This window comes from Pristis pectinata, chromosome 7 (genome assembly GCF_009764475.1).
Source record: "Pristis pectinata isolate sPriPec2 chromosome 7, sPriPec2.1.pri, whole genome shotgun sequence".
Lineage (NCBI taxonomy): Eukaryota > Metazoa > Chordata > Chondrichthyes > Rhinopristiformes > Pristidae > Pristis > Pristis pectinata.
The window spans coordinates 52,695,593-52,714,430 of record NC_067411.1 but is presented as its reverse complement, the minus strand read 5'-3'; the positions used below and the strand labels follow the sequence as shown (position 1 = coordinate 52,714,430).

The 18,838-nt window shown below is 44.0% G+C and overlaps 1 protein-coding gene across 5 annotated transcripts in view; it reads left to right on the top strand.

Annotated features, from left to right (window-relative positions):
• Window positions 1-18,838, top strand: part of tek (TEK tyrosine kinase, endothelial) — a 152,192-nt gene that overhangs the window by 87,803 nt on the left and 45,551 nt on the right. For all 5 annotated transcript variants that reach the window (XM_052020713.1, XM_052020717.1, XM_052020716.1 and 2 more), the window contains 2 exons: window positions 6,347-6,649; window positions 10,174-10,331. In XM_052020713.1, coding sequence (XP_051876673.1) covers window positions 6,347-6,649; window positions 10,174-10,331 — 461 coding nt within the window. The remainder of the gene's footprint in view (window positions 1-6,346; window positions 6,650-10,173; window positions 10,332-18,838) is intronic.

Here is an 18,838-nt window from a genome sequence, read left to right as displayed (position 1 = left end):
GTGCCACTAGACACAGGCCTCCAGTCTGAGAAACAATCCAGAGTTTTGAAAGAAGTGGCATTGGAGATAATGAATGCTTTGCTTATCACCTTTAAAAGTTCTACAGATTCTGGAATTGATCTTATCAATTGGAGGGGAGAAAACGTGACCCACAATTTGAGAAAGGAGAGGATGAGAAAACAGAAAACAACTGACCTGTGACCTTAAGGAATTGCTGAAATCCATAATGGTCCACAAAGTTAGTGTCCATGGAACTGGGGCTGACATATTGCTTATTGGACAGAACGTAAAAAGTGGGAATAAACAAATCTTTCACAAGTTAGTGGGCTATTACTCATGGGGTGCATGGACCACAGCTATTCATAATTTGTACCAATGGTTTTGCTGAGGGGAATAAATGTCATATTTCCAAGTTTGCCTCCAATACTAAACTAAGTGAGATTGTGAGTACAGACAAGTATGTGAAGAGGCTTCAGGATGTGCCTCTGCTAAGAACGTGGCAGATGGAATTTAATGTGAGAAAATGTGAGGTCACCCACTTTAGTTCACCTAACAGAAAATGTTCAAAGAATCAAAAAGCCTTACAGCATGGAAACAGATTCTTTCACCTGCCAGCTCCATGACGACCATGAAGAATGAAACCACTTTCCAACCCTCGGCAAATAGCTTTCTATGCCATGGCATTTCAAGTACTCATCTAAATACTTCTTAATTGTTGTTAGAATCTCTGCCTCCAGCACCCCCTCAGGCAGTGCATTCCAGATTTCAACCATCATCTGGGTGAAAAAATTTCTCCTTGCCTTATCTTAAACCTAGTCATAGACATGCCTGATAAGGGTAAAGGTTTCCACTGCTTACCCTGTCTCTGCCCTCATAATTGTATTTAGATCTCTCAGGTCCTCCTCAGACTTTTCTGCTCCAAGGGAAACAAGATCAGCCTGTTCAGTCCTCCATCCCAGGCAACATCCTGGTGAACCACCTCTGCACCCTCTCCGCAATGCAATCATCTTCTTTCTATGACATGGTGACTTCAGATGAGGCCATATGGGGAGAACTTAGGAACAAAGGGGTAACAGGGGGGAGTGATTTCTGGGGGTGTACAACAGTCATCCTAACAATCAGTGGAAGATAGAGGAGCTGATAAGTAGACAAATTATTTAGAGGTGTGTGAGTAATAGATTTATAGTTTCAACTCACCCAGTCACCTTACTATGAAAGGTTTGGAAAGGTAGAATTTTTAAAGTGCATCTAGGAGAGCTTTTTGAGCCAGTATGTATGACAGAAGGGGAAATTTGTACCCAATCTTTGAAACTATGCAAGTAGTTGTAGTGTCACTGGGAGAGCATTTGGGAGATGGTTAATGGGCATGGGCATAGGCATAAAGGGGCGAGGCGGGTGAGTAGCTGGAAAGTAAAGGTAATGTTTAACTCTTATTGTTATAAATTTTAGGTAGATTAAAGCAAGGTAGGGAAAGAGTAGTTCAGATGGAGGACATGGTGATGTGCAGCAGCTGCTTGATGTGGGAGCAAGTGGACCCTGCTGAGGGGCCACGGTGACCACTTCTGCAGTAAGTGCTGGAGGCTGGAGGAACTTCAGCTCGGAATTGATGAGCTGGAGTCTCAGCTTCAAACACTGCGAAGCATCAGGGAGAGAGAGAGTTATGTAGGTGCTGTGCATCGGGAGAAAGTCACTCCCCTTAGAGCAGGTACTTCTAGGGTCCAGGAAGCAGATAGAAGGGTGACTGTCAGGGGAGAGAAAAAGAAAAAGAAAGGGAACAGGCAGATAGAGCAGAGGACCCCGGAGGCTGTCTCCCTCATAACTGGTTTTCCACTTTGGATGCTATTGAGGGGGATGACCTACAGGGATCAAGCAGCAGTAGCCAGGTCTCTGGTCGCATGATAGTGAAGGTAAGAATAGGAGGAGATGGCAGATGAATGCGTGGCTGAGGAGTTGGTGCAGGAGGGAAGGTTTTAGATTTTTGGATCATTGGGATCTCTTCTGGGGAAAGTGGGACATGTACAGAGAGGACGGGTTACACCTGAACCCGAGGGGGACCAATATCCTTGCAGGCAGGTTTGCTAGGGTTTGCGAGGGGGATGGGAACCAGAGGGGTAGATCAGAGGAAGAAGTGGAAGGGGAAAAGTCAGATCTAACATGTAGAGAGGCTTTGAGGAAGGAGAAGCAGAGTATAGGGTATAAACGTAGAAAGGTGGATGGGCTAAAGTGCATTTACTTAAATGCAAGAAGTATCAGAAATAAGGGTGATGAACTGAGAGCTTGGATAAGTACATGGGACTACGATATTGTGGCTCTTCCAGAGACTTGGTTGTCACCAAGGCAGGAATGGATATTGAATATTCCTGGATTTCAGTGTTTTAAAAGGGATAGGGAGGGGGGAGAAGAGGAGGAGGGGTGGCGTTACTGGTCAGGGATACTATTACAGCTGAAGAAAGGGTGGATAATGCAGAAGGATCCTCTCTAGAGTCAGTATGGGTGGAAGTTAGGAACAAGAAAGGAGCATTTACTCTACTGGGAGTAGCATTGTCATGGAAAAGGATAGGAGCAGAGTGGACGGGAAGATATTTAATTGGGGAAGGGCAAATTATGAAGCTATAAGGATAGGACTTGCAAGAGTAAATTGGGAGGACATTTTTGAAGGGAAATGTACTATGGGGATGTGATCGTTGTTCAGGGATCTCTTGCAGGATGTTAGGGATAAATTTGTCCTGGTGAGGCAGAGAAGGAATGGCAGGGTGAAGGAACCTTAGGTGACAAGAGAGGTGGAACAACTAGTTAGGAGGAAGAAGGCAGCATACATAAGGTGTAGGCAGCAACGATCAGATAGGGCTCATGAGAAATATAGGGTAGCAAGGAAAGAACTTAAGAAGGGGCTGAGGAGAACAAGAAGAGGACATGAAAAAGCCTTGGCGAGTAGGGTTAAGGAAAATCCCAAGGCTTTTTTCACTTGTGTGAAGAGCAGAAGGATGACAAGAGTAAAGGTAGGACCAATTAGAGACAAAGGTGGGAAGATGTGCCTGGAAGCTGTGGAAGTGGGTGAGGTTCTCAATGAATACTTCTCTTCAGTATTCACCAAGGAGAGGGGCCTAGATGATGCTGAAGACAGTGTTGGTGAGGTTACTGTTCTGGAACATGTAGATATCAAGAGAGAGGATGTGTTGGAGCTGTTAAAAAATATTAGGACAGATAAGTCTCCGGGGCCTGACGGAATATTCCCCAGGCAGCTTTGCGATGCGAGGGAGGAGATTGATGAACCGTTGGTTAGGATCTTTGAGTCGTCGTTGTCCACAGGAATGGTACCAGAGGATTGGAGGGTGACAAATGTTGTTCCCTTATTCAAGAAAGGTAGTAGGGATAGTCCAGGGAATTACAGACCAGTGAGCCTTACGTCTGTGGTGGGCAAGCCGTTGGAAATGATTCTTAGAGATAGGATCTATGAGCATTTAGAGAATCGTGAACTGATTAGGGACAGCCAGCATAGCTTTGTGAAGGGAAGATCATGTCTCACAAGCCTGATAGGATTCTTTGAGGAGGTGACTAGGCAGATTGATGAGGGTAGTGCAGTAGATGTGGTCTGCATGGATTTTAGTAAGGCGTTTGACAAGGTTCCACATGGTAGACTTCTTCAGAAGTCAGAGGGCATGGGATCCAGGGAGGATTGGCTGTGTGGATTCAGAATTGGCTTGCCTGTAGAAAGCAGAGGGTTGTGGTGGAGGGAATGCATTCAGATTGGAGGGTTGTGACTAGCGGTGTCCCACAGGGATCAGTTCTGGGACCTCTACTTTTTGTGATATTTATTAATGACTTGGATGTGATGGTAGAAGAGTGGGTTAGTAAGTTTGCAGACAACACAAAGGTCGGTGGTGTTGTGGATAGTGTTGGGGACTGTCGAAGATTGCAGAGGGATATTGATAGGATGCAGAGCTGGGCTGAGAAGTGGCAGATGGAGTTCAATCTGGAGAAGTGTGAGGTGGTACACTTTGGAAGGACAAACTCCAAGGCAGAGTACATGGTTAATGGCAGGATTCTGGGTAGTGTGGAGGAGCAGAGGGATCTGGGGGTTTATATCCACAGATCACTGAAAGTTGCCTCACAGGTGGATAGGGTAGTTAAGAAAGCTTATAGGATGTTAGCTTTCATAAGTCGTGGGATCGAGTTTAAGAGCTGCAAGGTAATGATGCAGCTCTACAAAACTCTGGTTAGACCACACTGAGAGTACTGTGTCCAGTTCTGGTCGCCTCATTGTAGGAAGGATGTGGAAGCGTTGGAAAGGGTGCAGAGGAGATTTACCAGGATGCTGCCTGGTTTGGAGAGTATGGATTATGATGAGAGACTAAAGGAGCTCGGGCTTTACTCTTTGGAGAGAAGGAGGATGAGGGGAGACATGATAGAGGTATACAAGATATTAAGAGGAATAGATAGAGTAGACAGCCAGCACCTCTTTCCCAGGACACCAATGCTCAATACAAGAGTGCATGGCTTTAAAGTAATGGGTGGGAAGTTCAAGGGAGATATCAGAGGGAGGTAGTGGTGGAGGCAGGTATGTTGGTCAAATTCAAGAGATTGTTAGATAAGCATATAGAGGAATTTAAAATAGAGGGATATGTGGGAGGAAGGGGTTAGCTAGTCTTAGGTGTGGTTTAAAGGTCGGCACAACATGGTGGGCTGAAGGGCCTGTATTGTGCTGTATTATTCTATGGTGACCAGAGCTCGGTAGATTTTGAGGTAGTCATGGAAAGGGATAAGGTTGGTCTTGAAATGAAGATGCTGAACTGGGAGCAGCTACTTGAAGGTAAGACTGCATCTAACAACTGACAACACTCAAAAGACTGCAGATGCTGGAATATGGAGCAACAAGCAATCAGTTGGAGGAATTCAGCACGTTGAGCAGCATCTGTAGAGGGAAAGGAGTACTGGCTACCTTCCCTCTCCACTCTCTGTCAATGTATCCAGCTTAAACATCAACAATTCCTTTACATCCGCAGATGTGATACAACTCAATGAGTTCTTCCAGCAGACTGTTCGTTGCTCTAGCAAATGGGAGTCATTCAGACGTGAATGGCAGGCCGTGACTAGTGGGGTGCCACAGGGCTCGGAGCTGGGACCGCAGCTGTTTACGATCTATGTTGATGATTTAGATGAAGGCATTGTGAATAACATTAGCAAGTTTGCTGATGATACAAAGTTGAGTGGCAGTGCGACATGTGTAGAGGAAGTTAGGAGAATTCAAGGTGATTTGGATAGGTTGGGTAAGTGGGCAGATACTTGGCAGATGAAGTTTAATGTGGATAAGTGTGAGGTTATCCACTCTGGGAGCAGGAACAGGAAGACGGATTATTATCTGAATGGTGTGGAGTTAGGTAAGGGGGAAATACAAAGGGATCTAGGAGTCCTTGTTCATCAGTCACTGAAAGTGAATGAGCAAGTGCAGCAGGCAGTGATGAAGGCTAATGGAATGTTGGCCTGTATTACAAGGGGAATTGAGTACAAAAGCAAAGAGATTCTTTTGCATTTGTACAGGGCCCTGGTGAGACCACTCCTGGAGTATTATGTACTGTTTTGGTCTCCAGGGTTAAGGAAGGATATCCTGGCTATAGAGGGCGTGCAGCGTAGGTTTATGAGGTTAATTCCAGGGATGCCGGGACTGTCTTATGCTGAGAGGGTGGAGAGACTGGGATTGTACACGCTGGAATTGAGAAGATTGAGGGGGGATCTGATTGAAACATACAGGATTATTAAGGGATTGGACAAGATAGAGACAGGAAATATGTTCCAGATGTTGGGGAAGTCCAGGACCAGGGGGCATGATTTAAGAATAAGGGCTAGGCCATTTAGGACAGAGGTGAGGTAAAACTTCTTCTCCCAGAGGGTTGTGAATTTGTGGAATGCACTGCCTCAGAGGGCAGTGGAGGCCAATTCTCTGGGCACTTTCAAGAAGGAGCTAGATAGGTTTCTTATAGATAGGGGAATCAAGGGATATGGGGACAAGGCAGGAACAGGATATTGATTGTTGAGAATCAGCCATGATCTCAAAATGGCGGTGCAGACTCAAAGGGCCGAATGGTCTACTTCTGCTCCTATTGTCTATTGTCTATTGAAACGTTGAGAACCAGGACCAACATGTTGCTGTAAGGGTGACAGTCCAAGAAACCATGGCCGTTAAAAGATATTGTGGGTTGGATAAAGAAAAAATAGAAAATATATGACATCTATGTAGAAATAGGAAGCCCATCAGGTCCATCCCAGAACTTCACACTGCTCCCTCAGTCAGGTGGTTAAGAAGCTGACTGCAGTGCAATTAATACTTAGATCCCATTGATTTTGACAGAACGGCCTCCTGCTCCCACCAACATCAAGATTTTTAACATCTCCGACTCCTCAGCTTTCATATCCTGGGCAATTGAAGATGGCAATTCAATATCTTCTGTCATCATACGTTACAAAATCTATGGGGCAGATGATTACACTCAGGAGACAGAAATCAAAATGAAAGATAACATCATTTCACGGTTTCAACTGCGGGGCCTGGAGCCAAATTCACCTTACCTGGTGGAACTCTGTGCGAAGAACAACATTGGGGAGAGTGAACCCAACCCAACAATGGAACTGCACACGCTGCAGGAGTCTACAGGTACAATCTCCTTACCTGAAGTGACTATGACCAAGTAATTGTCATGTGTAATTATATGAGGGATACGTGTATCACAGTTAATCTTCTGTCCATAAAAAAAACCTAAAAGCCTACATAATTCATTTACATAAACTGGTTTTATCTGTTATTACAAATGTTGGTGAGTTCTCACTCTAATTTGAATAACCTCAGTTGAGAGAATTGACTGGACAGTATTCTATGTGTGTTCATCGTTCTCTAATTTCATATGTGTTCTCCCTCCAGTCTATTGACAATGTACAAACTCACCAGATTCCATCAGTGTCTGCTCTCTCATCTACATGGGGACTCCCAGTTAAGAAATACCTCATGTTAAACCTTGTCTTTTTAAATCCTTCCATGATATCAACCTGTTCCTGTTTGCATTATCTCAACTAGCCCTTATAACGCTGCCCATCTCTCTATAACCCCTCCAGCCCCTACACCCATCTCTCTCTGTAACACCCTCCAGCTATAAATCCCCCAATATCAAGCACGGTGGAGAAGGACATTGTTCTTGGTGAAAGGAGATGGTGGAATTTTAGAATAAATTACCTTTGAATAGAGGATATATGAGATGCCCTAGGGGCCTGAATGATGGATAAATCCCTAGAACCTGCTATAGGAGCCAATGGAGAAAATATTTAAATCTTTGCTGGCCACAGAAGAGGTCCTAAACGACTGGAAGACAACAAATGCAGTACCTTCATTCAAGAAGGGCACAGGGAGAATCCAGTTAATTAGAGGTAATGAATCTAACATCCATGCAAATTGGAAGGACAACACCTCATATTCCACTCGGGTGGTTTCTAACCCAATGGTATGAATACTGAATTTTCCATTTTCAGGTAAACCACACCCATGGTGCTCTCCTCCCACACACACACATCTAGCCACTCAATTTTCTTTTCCCTTTGTTCATCCCTCCCATCCCTTATCCCCCCCCCATTCCATTTGTCCATGATCCACTCCCCATCTGGCTCCACCTATCACCCACCAGCCTCTACCCAAACATCCCCCTCTTGTACAGCAATATACTGGCAATCTTTCCTTTTCTCTCTTAGTCCTGATGCAGGGTCTTCACCCAAAACATCAAGTTACACATTTTGCCTCCACAGACCCACTGAGTTCTTCGAGCATTTTTTTTCACACAAGGTAAAGTAACTCATGATTCCAAAAAAATCCTTGATCACCATCACTGTAATGTGCAGATATTGTTTTACCTCTATATGGAATGGCGACAGATGTAAGAGCCACTGTCAGTGGTGATGATGTAGCTTTGATAATTAAACTGATAGTGCTCCTGGTGCTGGTAGGAACTGTGAAACCTTAGGCAGATTCTACCTACTGATCCATCCATTTAAACCTGAACGTCTTCAGTAGAGTTTAGTATTTAAAATTCATAATGTGCTTAGAATCCGCAACAATTAGTTAGCTTGCATTTTTAGTCCATTAGATTAAAAGAAAAAATGCTTTGTCAGATCAATATAGGATGTTACAAACATATGATTGTCCTCTAATTTTGTAGTTTATATAACTGGTGTAAATATTATTAATAATTGGATGCTTGCTGTCTTCAGATTACAAATGTATGATCCCAGTATATCTATTGAATCGTGATGTGCTGTTAGTGTGGAGTTTCTATGTTCTTCTCCTGACCAAGTGGATTTCCCCCCAGTACTCTAGTTTCCTCCCACATCTCCTAGACAGGTTGGAAGATGAATTGACCACTGTAAAGATACCCCCACCCTCATGAAGGTTCATTAAAAAGAGCATCAAAGTGAGGTTGATGGACAATGGGAGAGAATGACCTGCAGGGTTCAGGGAAATAAGGAGGAGAATGGGACTAATGGGATTGTTCTCCTAGTAGTCAGCATGTAGTATAAAATAATAAAATCAAGGAGATCAAGGCCTGAGGAGGGTGCGGAGGAGAGTTCCTGGAATAATATTTAAGCTCTGTGGAGAGCTGAAGAAGTTGAACTGTTCTCCTCACAGAGAAAGATAAGGTAAGTGATCTAGGCATTCAAAGTCATGAAGGGACATTGAATATAATAACTAGGGGGCATTGAATATAAGACTCAGGAAGACGTTGCAGCTGAATAAAACTTTGGTTAGGCCACATTTGGAGTATTGTGTACAATTTGGGTCAGCCCATTACAGGAAAGATGTGAAGGGTATAGGAGGGTACTGTTTGGATTAGAAAGTATTAGCTATAAGCAGAGGTTGACAAACTTGGATAATGTTGTCTGGAGGTTTGGAGGCTGAAGGGAGATGTGATAGAAGTTTATAAAATTATGAGAGTCTTTTTCCCAGTGTGAAAATGCCAAATATTAAAGAACATAGCTTTACAGTGAGAGGGGACTGCTTTCAGGAGATGTGTGGGGTAAGATTTTATACAGAGAGGGGGAGGTGCCTGAAACGAGCTGCCGCGGAGGGGGGGGGGCAGGGGTGATGTGTAGTGGTATTTCACAGGCATTTAGACAGGCACATGAACATGCAGGGAGTGGAGGGATGGGATCACGTGCAGGCAGATGGCCTTAGTTTAATTTGGCATCATGGTCAGCACAGATATCATGGGCCAAAGGTCCTGTTCCTGTGCTGTACTGTTCCATGTTCTACAGTATGTAGTGAAAATGTTTCTAGTGGCAGTGGGTAACCAGATACAGGTTGAAAGTTATTGGTAAGAGAGATACTAGACTTTTGCCCAGCAAATTACTGTGATCTGGAATGTGCTGCCTGAAAGATGAAAGCAGACTCGATAGGAATTTAGAAGGGAATTGAATAAATACTCAGAATCAGATTTATTATCACTGACTTATATGACGTGAAATGTGTTGTTTTGCAGCAGCACAGTGCAAAGACATAAAAATTGCTATATATTACAAAATAAATAAATAGTGCAAAAAAAAAGGAATAATGAGGTAGTGTTCATGGGTTCATGGACCGTTCAGAAATCTGATGGCAGAGGGGAAGAAACTGTTCCTAAATCATTGAGTGTGGGACTTCAGGCTCCTGTACCTCATCCCCAATGAGAAGAGGGCATGTCCCGGATGGTGATGCTCCTTAGTCATGGATGCTGCCTTCTTGAGGCACCACCTCTTGAAGATGTCCTTGATGGTGGGAAGGGTTGTGCCCATGATGGAGCTGGGTGAGTCTACAACCCTCTGCAGCCTCTTGCGATCCTGTGCATTGGAGCCTCCATACCAGCAACCAAGCAGAATGATCTCCACTGTACATCTGTAGAAATTTTTCAGAGGTTTTTGGTGACATACCAAATCTCCTGAAACTCCTAACAAAGTAGAACCTGAAAGTAAATAACTTGCAGAACTTTGGGGAAAGGGGTGTATGTATGGGATGGTCAGTATGGGAAAGTCAGTGAGGAGAAGTGTGACTGGGCAATTGGTTGGTACATGCACAATAGGTAGCATGTCCTCCTGTGTCAATTCTGTCCACAAAGTGTAAAATGGCTGAGATATATCTGAGCACCAGTGCTGTCTCTTTTACAGTTCACATTGCGCAGCACAGTGGGCACCTGCTGCTCTATGCTATCCTGGGATCAGCGGGAATGACCTGCCTGACCATTCTACTGGCCTTTTGCATTGTGCTTCACTTCAAGCGGAGCAACTTCCAACGGAGAATGGTTCAGGCTTTTCAAAACAGCACGGTAAGTTCGGAGGATCAAACTCTGCTCTTTCAACTGTTTATTTTATAGGCATTTTACACATATTATAAACAATAAGGTAACTAGGGAGAGTGTAGGACCACTCAAGGACAAAGGAGGGAATTTATGCCTGGAGCCAAAGGAAGCAAGCAATGTACTAAACAAATACTTCACATCAGTATTCATCAAGGAGAAGGACATGAAGGATAGCAAGATCAGGGACAGTTATGCTGATATTCTAGGGCATGTTGATATCAAGCATGTTAGGGGATTCTATTGATAGGTGGGTATATGGGGATTATTGTGGCTGCAAACAAGACTGCCTCTCCAGTGCTGGGGTCAAAAACGTTTCAAAGTGTCCTTGAAGGGGTGGGTGAACAACTTGGTACTAACAACATGGGTAGAAAGAGTGATGAGGCCCTGCAAAATGAGCTTAGGGAGTTAGATAGCCATTTAAAGAGTGGGACTCAAAGGTTGTAATCTCTGCATTGCTTCTGGTGCACTGAGCTTGCGAGTATTGAATTAGAAGGTGCAGGAAGCTTTAGGTTCCTAGATCATTGGAACTATTTCTGGGGAAGGTGAGACCTGTACAAGAGGGACCTGTATAAGAAGGGACCATCATTCCTGTGGGGAGGTTTGCTGGTACTATTGGGGAAGGTTTAAACTGAGTGGGCAGATAAATGGGGCTCAGGCTAGATGTTCAGATGAGGAGATACCTGGAGGAGAAAAAGTTAGTGAGTCCAGTAGGCAGAACGGGTGAGTAAATGGACATGAGGGAATACAAAGCTAAATTTCATCTATTTTTATGCAAGGAATTTAACTCTTAAAGTAGATGAGCTCAAAGCTTTAATTAACAGGTGGGATTACAATATTGTTGCCATCACTAAGACATGGTTGAAAGACAAGCAGGACTCACAACTCAGTTACCCAAGCAAGACATTAGATATTAAATATTTATTTATTAGTCACATGTACATCAAAACACACAGTGAAATGCAGCAGGTGACATTGTACTGTTAAACAAGGAATGCATTGCTTCAGTATTGTGGCACGAAATCCTAGAAGTCCCCTCAAATGAGGTCATACAGGTAGAGATTAGGAATAAAAAGGGTGTTGTCACTTTGCTGGGGGAGTATTACAGACCACCGAATGGTCAAAGGAGATTGAGTAACAGATATACAGGCAAATATTGGACAGATGTGATAAAAATAGAGTAATAGTTCCAGGAGATTTCCATTTCCCAAGTATTAGCTGGAAATGCATGGAGAATGCCTGCCTGATGGCTACATATGTGGGAAGTGCATCCAGCTGGAGCTCATGACAGACCAGGTGAAGGAACTGGAGCTGGAGTTGGATGTACTCAGGATCCTCTGGGATTCTGAGGATATCATAAATGAGAGTTTCAGTGAGGTGGTCACACCTAACATGCAGGCGACAGATACAGTAGGTGACCACCAGGAGAAGTAAGGTGAGTAAGTAGACAGTGCATTGTTCCCGTGTGCCATTTCCCTCACTAACAGTCGGGGATACTGTCGGGGGGGAAATGACCTTTCAGAGGCCAGCAGCAGTAGCCAGGTTAGTGGCACCATGCCTGGCTCTGAGGCAAAGAAGGGAAGGATGAAGTCAGGCAGAGCGATAGTGATCAGGGACTCGATAGCAAGGGGTGCAGATAGGCGCTTCTGTGGCTGCTATCGAGACTCCAAGATGGTGTGTTGTCTCCCTGATGCCAGGGTCAAGGATGTCTCTCAGTGGGTACAGGACATTCTGAGGGGTGAGGGTGAGCAGCCAGAGGTCATGGTCCATATAGGTACCGATGACATAGGCAGGAGCAGGGATGAGATCATGCAAAGTGATTTTAGGATGCTAGGAAGAAAGTTAAAAAGCAGAACTTCCAGGATTGTGATCTCAGGATTACTACCCATGCCATGTGATAGTGAGGTGAGAAATAGATACGTAGTGCAGTTCAATACGTGGCTAAGGAGCTGGTGCAGGAGGGAAGGCTTCAGATTTATGGATCATTGGGCTCTCTGGTGGGACCTGTACAAACAAGACATCTGAACTGGAAGGGAACCAATATCCTTGCCGGGTAGTTTGCTAATGCTCCTAAACTAGAGTGGCAGGAAGATGGGAACCACAGCAGCAGGGCAACAGGCAGCAGGGTTGAGGGCAGGAAAGATGTTACGACAAATAAGACTGAAAGGAAGGACAGCAAGGGACAGGCTAATGAACATGGTAGGACTAATGAGATGAAGTGTGTTTATTTCAACACGAGGAGCATTTATGGGTAAGGAGGATGAAGTCATTTCAACTTGGATCAGTGCGTGGAATTATGATGCTGTTGCCATTACAGAGACTTGGTTGCATGAGGGACGGACTGGCAGCTCAACGTTCCTGCATTTCATTGATAGAGAGGGGGATAAAAGAGGTGGAGGGGTTGCAGTACTGATAAGGGAGAATGTCACGGCAGTGCTCAGAGGACATACTGGAGAGCTCATCCACAGAGGCAATTTGGGTGGAGCTCAGAATTAGGATGGGTGCAACTACACCTATGGGATTATACCATAGACCTCCCAATAGCCACTGAGAGGTGGAGGAACAGATATGAGGACAGATTATGGAAAGATGCAGAAACGTCTGGGTTGTCATAGTGGGGGACTTTAACTTCCCCAGTATTGATTGGAACTTTCTTAATACAAGAAGCTTAGATGGGGTGGGATTTCTTCAGTGTATCCAAGAGGGGTTCTTGAAACAGTATGTGGAGAGTCCAATTAGAGGAGAGAACATACTGGACCTGGTTCTGGGAAGTGAGCCAGGCCAGGTGACAGACCTGATAGTGGGTGAACATTTTGGGAATAGTGACCACAACTCATTATGTTTTAAGATAGTTATAAGGATAAAATTGGATCTTGCAGGAAGGTACTAAATTGGGGGAGAGCAAATTATGACATAAGACAGGAGCTAAGTGGCATTGATTGGGAGCAGCTGCTGTCAGACAAATCCACGTCTGACATGTGGGAGTTGTTTAAAGACCAGCTGAGCCATGCTCAGGATCGGCATGTTCCAGTAAGGATTAAGGACAAAGATAGAACATAGAACATAACAGCACAGTACAGGCCCTTCAGCCCACATTTTATCCTTCTCTGAGATCTTTCTAATCCTTCCCTCCCACATAGCCCTCCACTTCTCTATCATTCATATGCTTAAGAATTTCTTAAATGTCCCTAACGTATCTGCTTCCACCATCTCTGCCGGCAGTGCATTCCACACACCCACTACTCTCTGTGTAAAATACTTGTCTCGTACATCCCCCCTATACCTTCCTCCAATCACCTTAAAATTATGCCCCCTCATGTGAGCCATTTTTGCCCTGGATAAAAGTCTCTGACTGTCCACTTGATCTGTGCCTCTTATCTTGTATACCTCTATCAAGTCACTTCTCATCCTCCTTTGCTCCAAAGAGAAAAGCCCCAGCTTGCTCAACCTATCCTCATAAGACATGCTCTCCAATCCAGGCAGCATGATGGTAAGGTTGGGGTGCCTTGGATGACCCAAGAGGCCCTAAATTTAGTCAGGAAAGAAAAGGAAGTATATGTAGGGTTTAGGAAGCTAAAATCAGACCGGGCCCTTGTGGATTATAAAGATAGCAGGAAAGTGCTCAAGCAGGCAATTAGGAAAGCCAAAAGGGGCCGTCCTTGGTGAGCAGGATCAAGGATAATCCCAAGGAATTGTGGAACCAGGTAAAGTGTGAAGTGATACACTTTGGAACACTTTGGAAGATTGAATTTGAAGGCAGAATACAAGGTTAATGGCAGGACTCTTAGCAGTGTGGACGAACAGAGGGATCTTGGGGTCCACACCCATAGATCCCTCAAAGTTGCTGTGCAGGTTGATATGGTTGTTAAAAAGGCGTATGGTGTGTTGGCCTTCATTAGCCATGGTATTGAGTTCAAGAGATGCGAGGTAATGTTGCAGCTCTATAGAACTCTGGTCAGACCACACTTTGGTCAGACCAGAGTATTGTGTTCAGTATTGGTCACCTCATTATAGGAAGGATGTGGAAGCTTCAGAGAGGGTGCAGAGGAGATTTACCAGGATGCTCTCTGGATTGGAGAGCATGTCTTATGAGGATAGGTTGAGTGAGCTAGGGCTTTTCTTTTTGGAGAGAAGGAGGATGAGAGGTGACTTGATAGAGGTATACAAGATGATAAGAGGCACAGATTGAGTGGACACTCAGAGACTTTTTCCCAAAGCAAAAATGGCTAACACAAGGGGGCATAATTTTAAGGTGATTGGAGGAAGGTATGGAGGGATGTCAGAGGTAAGTTTTTTTTTAAACACAGAGAATGGTAGGTGTATGGAATGCACTGCCTGCAGAGGTGGTGGAGGCAGATACATTAGGGACATTTAAGAGACTCTTAGATAGGCACGTGAATGGTAGAATAATGGAGGGCTATGTGGGAGGGAAGGGTTAGATTGATCATAGAGCAGGATAAAATGTCGGCACAACATTGTGGGCTGAAGGGCCTGTACTATGCTGTTATGTTCTATGTTCTAATTCTATACTTTTATTAAGAAAAAGAGGATAACTAAGGAGAGGATAGGTCCACTCAAGGATAAAGGAGGGAATTTGTGCTTGGAGTCAGACCACATGGCTGAGGTACTAAATGAGCAATTTGTGTCAGTATTTATGGAGGAGAAGGAATTGGAGGGTAGTTAAAACAGAGAGGGGCAAGCTAATGTGCTGGGATATTTTGAGATTAAAGAGGAGGTAGTGCTGGGTCTTTCAAGGTGGATAAGTCCCCAGGGCCTGATGGCATATATCCCAGAATATTGAAAGAAGCAAGTGAGGAGATTGCTGGGGCTTTGACAAGGATCTTTGTGTCCTCACTAGCAACAGGTGAGGTCCTGGAGGACTGGAGAGTAGCAAATGTCATGCCTTTGTTCAAGAAGGGAAATAGAGATAATCCAGGTAATTATAGGCCAGTGAGTCTCACATCAGTGGTAGGGAAGCTATTGGAGAGGATACCGAGAGATAGGATTTATGCACATTTGGAAAGGCATGACCTGCTTAGGGACAGGTCATGCCTTACAAATTTGATTGAGTTTTTTGAGGAAGTGACAAAGGTGCTTGATGAGGGTAAGGCAGTAGACGTTATCTACATGGACTTTAGTAAGGCATTTGATAAGGTCCTTCATGGGTAGGTTGATTCAGAAGATAAAGATGCATGAGATCCAGGAGAATTGCAAGTTTGGATTCAGAACTGGCTTGCCCATAAAAGACAGAGAATACGTGTGGAAGGCTGTTATTCTGGCTGGAGATCCGTGACCAGTGATGTTCTGCAAGAATCAGTGCTGGGACCGCTGTTGTTTGTGATACAATGTATATCAATGACTTGGATAAAAATGTAGATGAGTGGATTAGCAAGTTTGCAGATGACACCAAGATTGGTGGAGTTGTGGACAGTGTAAAGGACTATCAAAGAATACAGCGGGATACAGCGGAAGTTGCAGATGGAGTTTAATCCGGGCAAGTGTGAGGTGTTGCACTTTGGGAGGTCAAATGAAAGGAGAGAGTATACAGTTAATGGTAGGCCCCTTATTAGCATTGAAGTATGGAGGGATCTTGGGGTCCAGGTCCATAGCTCACTGGATAAGGTGACAAAGAAAGCGTATTGGAATGCTTGCTTCTTTGGTAGGTGTGTTGAGTATAAGAGTAAGGAAGTCTTGCTGCAGCTGTATAAAACTTTAGTCAGACGACACTTGGAGTACATTGTGCAGTTCTGGTTGCCCCATTTTAGGAAGGATGTGGAGGCTGTGGAAAAGGTGCAGAAGAGGTTTACCAGGATGCTGCTTGGATTAGAGGGTATGAGCTATAAGGAAAGGTTGGCTGAAGGGAGACAGAGATTTTTAAAGTTATGAAAGGCATAGATAGGGTAGACAGTCAGAATCTGTTCCCTTGGGTAGCAATGCCAAACACCAGAGGACATGCTTTTAAGGTTAGAGGGGGGCAGGTTTTTACGCAGAGAGTGGTAGGTGCCTGGAATGGGTTACCGGAGTAGTAGTGGAAGCAGGCAGTTTGGTGGAGATTAAGAGGCTTTTAGATAGACACACGAATATGAAGGGAATGGGGGGATATGGATGACACACAGGAGGAGGACATTTAGTATAAATCGACATCAAGATCGGCACAGTTTCGTGGACTAAATGGCCTGTCCAGTGCTGTAATGTACTATTTTCTAAACGCCTTAGTGTAAGTGGTTCAGGGGAGGTAAAATTTTGCTATATCTGCAAGAGCTTTTTGACACAATATATAGACCAATGAGAGAAGGAGTATTACTGGATGTTTTGGGGAATGTAGCTGGTCAGGTGGAGGTAGTGACCATAACTCCTTATATTTCAAAGCGGTTATGGAAAAAGATGAGACAGACCAGGAAAAAGGTCTCGAATTGGGGCAAAGCCAATTTCATTAATATGAGACAGGAGCTGGCAAAGTTACACCTGGAGCACCTACTTGCAGGTAAATCTATATCTGCACAGTGGGAAGCATTCAAAGGAGAAATAGCAAGAATTCAGGGCCAACGTGTTCCTGTTAGGTTGAAATCCAAGGGTAACATGCAGGGAGCCCTGGATGTCGAGGGATATTGAGGATTGGATGAAAAAATGGAAGCATATAGCAGACACAGGGAACTAACCAAGGGGAAGGCCTGTCAAGAGTAGAAAAAGTGCAGGATGATGCTTAACAAGGAAATAAGGAAGCAAAGAGAGATCACAAAATATCACTGGCAGACAGGATTAAGGTAAATCTGAACACGTTTCAGAAGTATTTTAAGGTAACAAGGGAAAGAGTAGGACCCACTGGGGACAAAAATGCCATCTGTGCATGGAGCCAGAAAGTATGGGAGTAGTCCTAAATGAAAATTTTTCATTGGTATTCAAAAAGGAAATGGACTTTATAGTTGGTCCATATAGGTGAAATTTTAGTGCATTAGTCTTTATTTATAAAGTGGAGGTATCAATGCCTTAGTGGGTTTAAAGGTGGATAAATCATGAGGGCTGGATAGAATTTATCACAGGCTTCTGTGGGAGGCAAGGAAAGAGATTTCTGCAGCTCTGGCTGAGATTTTTTAATCGTTTCTGGACAAGATGACTTAAGTTGGGCAACAGGGAGAACCCGGACAGTTACAGACCTGTGAGCCCAACGTCAGTAGTAGGGATGTTATTGGAAAAAAAATATGTGGAAAGGCAGGGACTGATCAGAGATAGCCAGCACAGTTTTGTCAAGGGCTGATCCTGTCTGTCCTATCTGGTGAATTTTTGGAGGAGGTAATGAAGTATGTTGACAAGGACAGTGCAGTAGTTATGGTTTACATGGACTTCAGTGAGGCCTTCAACAAGGTCACACATGGGAGACTGATCCAAAAGGTAAGGGCCTGTGGGATCCATGACAAATTGGCAAATTGGATTGAAAATTGGCTTGGCAATGGGAGGTGGTAGAGGGCTGCTTTTGTAATTGGAAGCCTGTGACCAGTGGTGTCCCACAAGGATTGTTGTTGGGACCCTTGCTGTTTATAATATATATAAATGATTTGGTAAATTGGTTTATTATTGTCAGATGTACCGAGATACAGTTAAAAACTTTGTTTTACATGCCTTCCATACAGATAATTTCATCACAACTGTGCATTGAGGTAGTACAAGGGAAAACAATAACAGAATACAGAATAAAGTGTTATCGTTGCAGAGAAAGTGCAGTGCAGGTAGACAATAAGGGCAAGGCCATAACGAGGTAGATCGTGAGGTCAAGAGTCCATCTTGTTGGTCTACGGGACCATTCAATAGTCTTATAACAGTGGGATACAAACTGTCTTTGAGCCGAGGGAAGGCTGGTTTCCGTGATGGGCTGAGCTGTGCCCACAACTCTCTGCAGTTTCTTGCGGATTCAGGCAGAGCAGTTGCCGTACCAAGCAATAATTCATCTGGATAGCATGCTTTCCATGGTGCATCTGGAGAAGTAATTGAATTGAAATAATTTGCAGGGCTGTGGGGAGAAGGTCAAGGAGGGATTACCTGAATTGTTCTTACTTAGAGTCTATATGAATTTGATGAGCTGAATGTCCTCTTTCTATGCTTTAATTTTTTTTGAGATTCTGTGCTAGGGTACAACTACAAAGGGATATTGATAACATTCTCCCAATAATACTATGATATGTAATAATCATAGGTTCAAGATATCAGTAATAATCCCAAGGTTCAAGAATATAGTACTAGTGTAAAGAGATGTTTTGTTTGTTGATTAAGTATTAAATTTAAATGAAATTAAAATTTTTTTTTAAAGTTTTACTTACAGTGTGGTAACAGGCCCTTCCAGCCCAACGAGTCCGTGCTGCCCATTTTTAAACCCCAAATTAACCTACCCGTACGTCTTTGGAATGTGGGAGGAAACTGGAGCACCCAGTGGAAACCCATGCAGACATGGGGAGAACGTACAAACTCCTTACAGACAGGGACGG